This window comes from Arachis hypogaea, chromosome 20, assembly GCF_003086295.3.
Source record: "Arachis hypogaea cultivar Tifrunner chromosome 20, arahy.Tifrunner.gnm2.J5K5, whole genome shotgun sequence".
NCBI lineage: Eukaryota > Viridiplantae > Streptophyta > Magnoliopsida > Fabales > Fabaceae > Arachis > Arachis hypogaea.
Genome location: NC_092055.1, coordinates 47,893,419 through 47,902,307, shown reverse-complemented (window position 1 = coordinate 47,902,307; position 8,889 = coordinate 47,893,419). Strand labels below are relative to the sequence as shown.

The 8,889-nt window shown below is 28.7% G+C and overlaps 1 protein-coding gene across 1 annotated transcript; it reads left to right on the top strand.

The window, feature by feature from the left end:
* The first annotated feature begins 1,602 nt into the window (after positions 1–1,602).
* LOC112782344 (probable LRR receptor-like serine/threonine-protein kinase PAM74) lies at positions 1,603–7,724 on the top strand. The gene is made up of 9 exons (XM_025824698.3): positions 1,603–1,764; positions 1,956–2,502; positions 3,363–3,823; positions 6,131–6,266; positions 6,569–6,640; positions 6,756–6,824; positions 6,936–7,007; positions 7,162–7,242; positions 7,446–7,724. The coding sequence occupies exons 1-8, from the start codon at positions 1,650–1,652 to the stop codon at positions 7,232–7,234; spliced, it is 1,545 nt and encodes a 514-aa protein (XP_025680483.1). The 5' UTR covers positions 1,603–1,649; the 3' UTR covers positions 7,235–7,242; positions 7,446–7,724.
* Positions 7,725–8,889: the final 1,165 nt, after the last annotated feature.

Below are 8,889 nucleotides of genomic sequence, written 5' to 3'. Positions count from 1 at the left end.
GCAATAATTATGGGTATATTTGTGATATCTTCTAATGGTATTATCGATATATCAATTTGTTTTTCTCGTCTAATACTCTGTCAGTAACTAGCATGCCTTCTGGCCAAGTGTTGATGCCTCGGTTCTTCACTAATGTTTTGTCTTCGTCACTTGACATAGTCTTGCCAAGTCGGTCGATCACTTTCACGTGAATCTTTCATTGGTATGTTGTCAACTGTAATTAATCAAGAAAACCATATAAACATAGTTTTACACTTTTATTTAACGATGGAAAGAAAATTATATTTGGCTTTACGTTATATTTAAGTGAAGTAAGAAAGATGCATGAGAAGATGGATAAGAAACGAAATTTTTTTTATCATGCAATAACAGTAATCTGAGGTGAGAGATAATAAAAGAAGAAAGAGATAATTATAGAAGTTTCGTAAATGTGAACGTATGAGATAAGAGAGAACCTGGATGTATGTAACAAGAGAGAAGATGAAATAGTGGAAGGTTTTTAACATAGAATAACTGACATATAGTGAAATATATTATTAGAAAGGACAAAATTAAAAAAGAATTTTGACACTAAAACAGATTTTGCCATTATATATTGTTATATATATATATATAAAGAAAGAAAAGTACATTTTTTCATCGTTCCAAAACAAACTATAAAAGAATAATGAGATTAAAATGTTATTTAGAATAAAGTACTCACGTAAAGAACATACCTAACGCAAAACGGATAAGATCCATAAAATACTATTTATCACCTCTCACTAAATACTTCTTTATATTTTATTTATTCTTTTTCTCCTTTCATATATTGCGCCAAAAACCAACATTTGGCATAATCATTATCTAATTCAAGAAGCCTAAAAATTTATCCAAATAATTGTTCTATATAAAGAAGCACATCTAGAATTGGGAAAAAAAGTAAAAAAAAAATTGAAAAAAGTAAAAAAAAAAAAATAAAAGAATAGATTAATTGGAAATAAAAAATTGAAGAAGAGATTAGACATGATATTTCTATAACTGTTAGTGAAATAACAGATAAAAATGAGATAGGAAAATATAAGTTGCTGTTAATTGTGGAAGTTATTTTATTTATTTAATATAACTGAAATATGTACGAGAGAACTTCTATCACTAAGGGTAATATTAGAACTTAAACTTGGATACCAAAATTCTATGTATTCACATTCAAAAATGTTATTTGTACATCAAAGTTAGCTATTGAAATTAGCCACCAATGTATTTGTGTATAAATACAAGTGTAACTTAATTTATTTTCAATGTGTATTCATATTCCAGCATGTGTTTTATACTAGTGACTGACATAACTAATTTTGGTGTATACATAGTATAACTCATTTACATTATATATTGTTATAGATTATTATTATTATTATTATTATTATTATTATTATTATTATTATTATTATTATTATTATTATTATTTACTGTTGTTGTTATTAGAATAAGGTCACCCCAAGTTTAGATCTAAGGCATGACCAATTTTCTATCTTTCAGGACAACCCAGGACGTGTCAACTCCAAATGTAAATCTGAAACCTTAGCTTTTGCCATGTCGCACACCACCTTCTCTTTCGCCTTCTCCTCCTTACCTTCCCAACAAAACAACGACATAGCTTCCCAAATCGCATGCTTTCAGGTGGGGCAGTAGTGGCTTATGACAATAACATGAGCCCCTCCATTTTGCTCCTATCTCTGTGCCTTCTTACTGCCCCCTTCTTTGCCATAGCTTCCAACCCTTCAGGTATTATTAACAAAACATTACCCTTAAATGAATCAAATTAACCCCAAATTCCAATGCAATAATCCAATTCATCATCATCAATAAATATATAATCATCATTGTTATCACCAACTTGCTGCAAATCCAATTTTACGTCGAATTAAATTATTTGCATTACAGATGAAGATATCTGAAAGCGTATCTGCATGCAGGGTATTTTATAAACTGCGGGGCAACCCAAGGTATAACGGTGGATGGCCTGAAATACATTCCTGATAGTGATGGGAAATACATCAAGATTGGAAACTCCGCCACCATTACAAAACCAGACATATCACCCTTACTCACTACGTTGCGTTACTTTCCCGATGCAGCGTCGAGGAAATTCTGCTATTCTTTCCCAGTAACCAAGAACAACAGATACCTCTTGAAAACGGTGTATTACTACGGGAATTTTGACGGCAAGAACCAACCGCCGGTGTTTGACCAGATCGTGGAAGGGACGCGGTGGAGCATTGTGAACACGACGGATGACTATGCCAAGGGTCTTAGCTCCTACTATGAGGTTGTGTTACGAGCAATGGGGAGGAATTTGGGGGTGTGTGTGGCGAGGAACAAATATACTGGTAGTTCAAGTCCCTTCATCTCAGCCCTGGACCTCACTCTTCTGGATTCTTCTGTCTATAATCCCACTGATTTTGACAAGTATGCCCTTGTAGCTGTTGCTAGGCATGCTTTTGGAAGTCAACACTTCATTAGGTACATCTTCTTCTACTTTAAAACTTGTTAAGTATTTAATAACTTCAAAACTAATTATGTTAGATTAGGTTAGTTTTGCTTGGGTATTTGAGTAATTTTTGGGGTTGATAATTCGTCAATTTTTTTTAACATGCATGTTTGTTTTTCCAAACAAAAGGAAGATGGAAAAGATAAAGAGAGAAGAAAATACAAATTCTATGTGACAATAATTACCTCATTTTTTTTTCTACTAAAAATTCCAACACTCTAAAGAAAATAGCAACAAAATTAAAGTTGTTCTAGAATTTCTGTTAAATGATTGTATTTTAATAAATGCTTTCATAATCAATGATTGATTTTATCAATTTAAAATTAGTGCATGAATGACTAAAATGATTATGGAAAAATTCAATAAAATATTATAATTATATTACATATACATAAAAATTTAATTATTAGATTAATTATTCATATAAAATATATATTAAAATATAAAATAAATATTAAAAATAAGTGAAATACGCAGAAAATTTATAGTACATAACGGGCCCAAATTAAAATTTTGTATATATAAAATTCTTTAATTTTTATGTTGGCCCTCCTTTTTTTCATTTTTCTCTTTATTAAGGTTATGTTTTTCACTATGACCCCTTTCAAGAAAATGCTCTAATTCTATCTATGTGCATGTATTTATACATACGATTAATTTTTAGTAGAGAAACAGAAAATTTTGGTCTAGAACTTGGAAAACTAAAATACCTAGCTCTAATATTGGATTCTTGTACCCTTTCTGAACACAAGATATATAAATGTGAAATAAAATAAGGCATGATGAGAATAGTTCATTCTAATAATTAAAATGCATGTGTACGTTAACCTAGTTTTCCAGATGACCAATTTAACCGCATGTGGCAACCATACAAAGAGCAACAAAAGTACGTTGTGAAAAGCCAATCAAATGTAAGTTCTTCAGACTTCTGGAACCTTCCACCAGCAAAAGCATTCAGTGCAGGAATAACCACCAATGACAAGACACTTGAAATCAATTGGCCCACAGTAGCACTTCCAGCGTCCCAGTATTACATCTCGCTGTATTTCCAAGATAACAGAATTCCAAGCCCTGATAGTTGGAGAATCTTTGATGTTTCCATTAATGAAAACAAATTCTTCTCCAGACTTAATGCCACAACTAAGGGTGTAACGGTTTATGGTGCCCAGTGGCCACTTTCTGGGCACACCAAGATTACATTAACCAGTACCAGGGGAGAGGTAGCACCAGTTATCAATGCTGGTGAAGTCTATCAGGTTTTTCCACTCGGTGGCCATACTCGGACAAGAGATGGTAACTTTTAACTAACTTCTCTTGTCATTATTCGCTCTTGTGTTTACTATACGTTGACTTCAGCTGGAAAGTTTTTTTCCAGTTATAAATTTAATATTAAATTTTAAATTTAGATTATAAATTTTATAAAAAAAATAAAGTTAAAAAATTTATAATAAAAAAATTAGTTGATGCTCATTTTTTTAAAATGATTTTCCTACATATATATTTTTGAGATAGAATTACATATATATTCTCTATAAGCATATATAAAAGTAGTTATTTACGTAAAGGTATTTTTATTTGAATATAACAGTAAAGATACACATTTATGTTAGTTTATTTAATCAAATATATTAAATTATTTAACAATTTACATCTATATTATCTTTACATACAAAATATCCTTATGTGAATAATAATTAGTTATATAATTTATTTTATTTTTTTAATTTTATGATGTTAAAAACACAGAAAAACAAACTTATTTTCAAACAAAAATTATTATAAAATTTGTACATTTAAAAATCGGGACATAATATATATTTTTATGTTAGCCTCAAAAACAGAATTAATGCAACTTAATTAATCAATTAATCAATTAATCTAACTCTATTTCTGCATATTTAATTGTTGAAAACATTCTATAACCAAATAAAATATTTAACTAAATCCAACTAAATTGTTATAACGTATTTTACATTTACATGTTAATTGATGTACGTGTTTCTTTTTCTTCTTTTTATTTTAACTTACAATACTGTTATTTCTACTTCTTTTTCTCTTTTTTTTTCATCTTTCTTTTTTGTTATTATTATTGTTGTCACCATAACCACTACCACCTCTTTCTTCCTCTTTTTTTTCTTTTTTTTTCTTTTTTTTTTCATTTTATTTCTTCTATTTTTTTCTTTTTCGTTATCATCACCATATCTTCTTATTTTTAGTTAAATATCACACAATTAATTTAATGATAACAAAAACACATCATTTAGTTGTAATTGACACAAATTTTTTATGAATAACACAAGTTTTTTTTTTGTGAATGACACCAAAATCTCTGGTGGATGACACATCAAATTGTTACAAATGACACATAAATGACTAAATTTCTTATATATTACTTTAAATGACATAGAAATTACTAGATCTCTCGAGTTCAGTATCACTCAATTAGTTCAATGATAAGAAATTTTGATTAAGCAATTTTCTATGTCCAGTTAAAAAATTTCGTTGTGCTATTTTTAATAAATTATGCATAATTTAAAGATCCCGTTCCTCCCCCTCTTCCTTTTTATCATCATCATCATCATCATTCTTCTTCTTTCACATTTTCATAATTTTTCTTATTTAACTTTTTTAACAAGTTGTGTCATGGTTAAAAAAATTTCGGTGTCAAAATTAAAATTTTTTTGTGTCATAGTTAAAAAGTTTTGGTGTTATTTTTCTGATAGATTCTACACAATTTAAAACTCTTCCTCCTCCTCTTCTTTTTTAATCATTATCCTCATCATCTTCTCGTTTCTTTTTCACCTTCTCATAATTCAATACCACTCAACTAGTTTAATATTAAAAAAGTACATCATTTAGTTAGAAATGACACGATTAAGAAATTTTTATGTTACAGTTAAAAAATTTCAATGTCAAAATTTAAAAATTTTCTGTGTCATAGTTAAAAAATTGTGGTGTTATTTTTTTAATAAATTCTGCATAATTTAAAACTCTCCATCATCATCATTTTACCCTTTTAACAAGAACCTGTATCACGGTTAAAAAATTTCGATGTCAAAAGTAATAAACTTCTTGTATCACGTTCAAAATGTTTTGATGCTACTTTTTGATAAAATTTTCAGAACTTAAAACTCCTCCCTCTTCTTCTTCTTCTTTTCATAATCTTTTTTTTTATCCTTTTAATAAGAATAAAAAAATCAAACAAAAAAAATACATAATATTACAAAACTATTAAAAGAATAACAATGAAAATGAAGGAAATACGTGAAAAAGAAGAAGGAACACTAAGAAAAAGGAGAAGCGTGATTTATGCGCTTATTCTGTGAGTTGTTTTCGGAGTTTGGACCAACTTAATTAAACTTTGTTGGCAAAAACTATTGGATATGTAGTGGGATTATTTATTTATTTATACTTTAAGAGAAAAGCATGCGGATTAAACATGCATTTTATTTTTTTTAATATGTAGACACCATAGTCAAAATAGTATTACTATCAATTCATTATTCACTTGTATAAAATTTTATTTTTTATAAATAATTATATATTTATGTTTATTTGTTCGAATAATTTATTTATTTCTTTGATGAATTCCAATAATAGTAATTGCAATGGAAGACCTGGCTAAAAGTATTGAGAAACCACCAGCTGATTGGAAGGGTGATCCTTGCCTACCTCAAGGGAACTCATGGACAGGGGTTACATGCACAAATGAATTTAATGCACGAGTCATTTCACTGTAAGTTTATACGTGCCTTTTTCTTTTTCTTTAAAAGTAAAAAGCATACGTGCGTATTAAAAATTAGTAAACTAAATTAGTTATTATGTATACGTATATATTCTTATTTTTTGTTTATAAGTAGCATAGTGGTTAAAAAGTAAAATCACGAAAGAAGAAAGGATGTACGAAATAAAATTCTTAACGACGACCCTCTTTGGTTTGTTTTGATTTAGTTCATTCAATTTGGCTTCTTTCACAATAACAATTGTTTCTGGATTGTGGATTTTCACATGGTTTTTGGAATATTTGTATTTGTGAAGGAACTTAACAAATGCGGGGCTGGCTGGGTCGCTTCCTGCAAGTATTAACAATCTAAGTGCACTTAATCATCTGTACGGAATCTAGCACTTTTACTTTATGATACTAATTTAATTTAATTTAATTTATTTTTGTTTTAATTAATACTACTTAATCATGTTAATTTATTTTCTGATTATTTGAGTACAGTTGGCTTGGGAGCAATAAGTTTTCAGGCCACATTCCCGACTTAAGTGGATTGAAGGAGTTAGAAACTTTGTATGTAGTGCAAAACATTCACTTATTATCTTAAAGTATTCTTAATTTCTAATCTCTAACCGACTTCTTTTTTCTTCTTTTAAATCTTTGATTATCAATGTCAATACTAAGGCATTTGGAGAAGAACAACTTTGAAGGTTCACTTCCTGCGTCACTAAATCAACTCCCAAAACTTCGTGAAGTGTAAGATTTAATTTGCCATTATTTCAAAACAAAAATTTTTTAGTATTGATTTTTTTTTAAAAAAGTTTTATTTAAAGTTACTCATTAAGGGTTGGTTGACTTGTTTCTAACTTTGATGCATGTGCTTTTTGAAAAATGGTATCTATGGAACTAGTTATTCTGACTTTCAAGCTGGAAATTCTGCTGGCAAAATTCCCATCGCAACACAAGGAAAATTAGTGGAGTGAAAATATAAGTAAGTCTAATATACATATATGGCCACTAATTTTCTACTTTTTTTTGGGTGTTACTTTCTGCTTTTAATTAAAAAAGAAGAAATATGAAAATAAAAACAGAAATATGTTTACATACCAAATTAAACTTTTCAGGTATCGTATAACTCATCAATTTGATATTTCTAATTAAGTGATGGTTGTTTTTATTTATTTGGTTTTTAAGGTAGCTCCAGAAACTTCATTTGTCATTTGTCAAGCTCTGCACAGTGCCACTTCAAATTTTGGTGTGTGGCATTTAATGTTTTGATACATTCATACATTCATGGAGTATGGAAACAAAGACTATCTGACATGCACGCACCACATTAAAGCACCAATGTTGTTTGTTTCTCAAATTTGATGGCATTGTTGTCAAGCATCATATTGTAAACCAAAAATCATATATGAAACATATATACACTATAAATTAGTAAAGAATATACAGAAAACAGATTTGATGAAATTCCAATTGGAGATATTTGATTTTGCTTCTAGAAATATTAGATCACAATCAACATTATATACTAACAGGATGTATGTGTATGACTTAAATGATGTATGTATTGGTAATATATATGGTAGATTGTGAAAAAATAATCTAAGGTTAATCTAGTAGAACTCTACCTTATTCTTCTCCAGATTGTAAGAAGCTATATGGGTTATAGACTGATTTATTTTTTAAAGGTTAAGGTTCATGCCAAATTATTGTAACAACGAAAATTCATTCAAGATTTATTATACACGATAATCACATTTCAACGTACCGTCACAACTAGAAAATGGATTAATACAGATAGATTTATAGACAAATTTAGTCTTTATTACAAACGGATTTCGGTTACCGACGAAATTTGTCCCTCTATAAAAGCCCCATTAGAAATTATTTACCGACGAATTTTTTTCTGTCAGAAAATTACCAATGGATTTTTACCAGTTACCGACGAATTTTTCCTCTGTAAATTTTCCATCCGTTTCCGAAGTCGATGAACTTTCCGACGGATTTTCTGTCAGTAATTACAGACGAATTTTTCGACAAATTTTTCATCTGTAATTACAGACGGATTTGCAGACAGATTTTCCATCTGTAATTACAGACGGATTTTTCGACAGATTTTCTGTCTGTAATTTGAACCTTGGAAAATCATCTCACACTCTGATTACAGATAAAAAATCTGTCTATAAATCTGTCAGTAAGGTAAAATAATTTTTGTATTTTTCAATTACAAAACAAACTTGTTTTCATACAAAATAAATATAAATTTAATACAAATTTTTATCTAATTTGTATTCGAATATTTATAATATTTCAAAAAATAAACAAATTTATTGTATTATCAAACTAAAAGAAAAGTACTATAAACAAACAAGTCAATATAATTCAAAATATAAACAAAGTGTTGATACATCAATTATAATAACAAGTAACAACTATACATCAACAAAGTTTATTGATACATCAACTATTGTCCTCTAATTAAGTCAAAATATACAATAAGGTTGCTTAATTAGGTTCTAAAATTGGAACTTCATCTGTACAGAAACCATTCATCATTATTGTGTCCATTGATTCAAAAAGTGGGGTTATGAATTGATCATCTGCCTCAGTCTTCTCTGCCTCCTTAAACTTT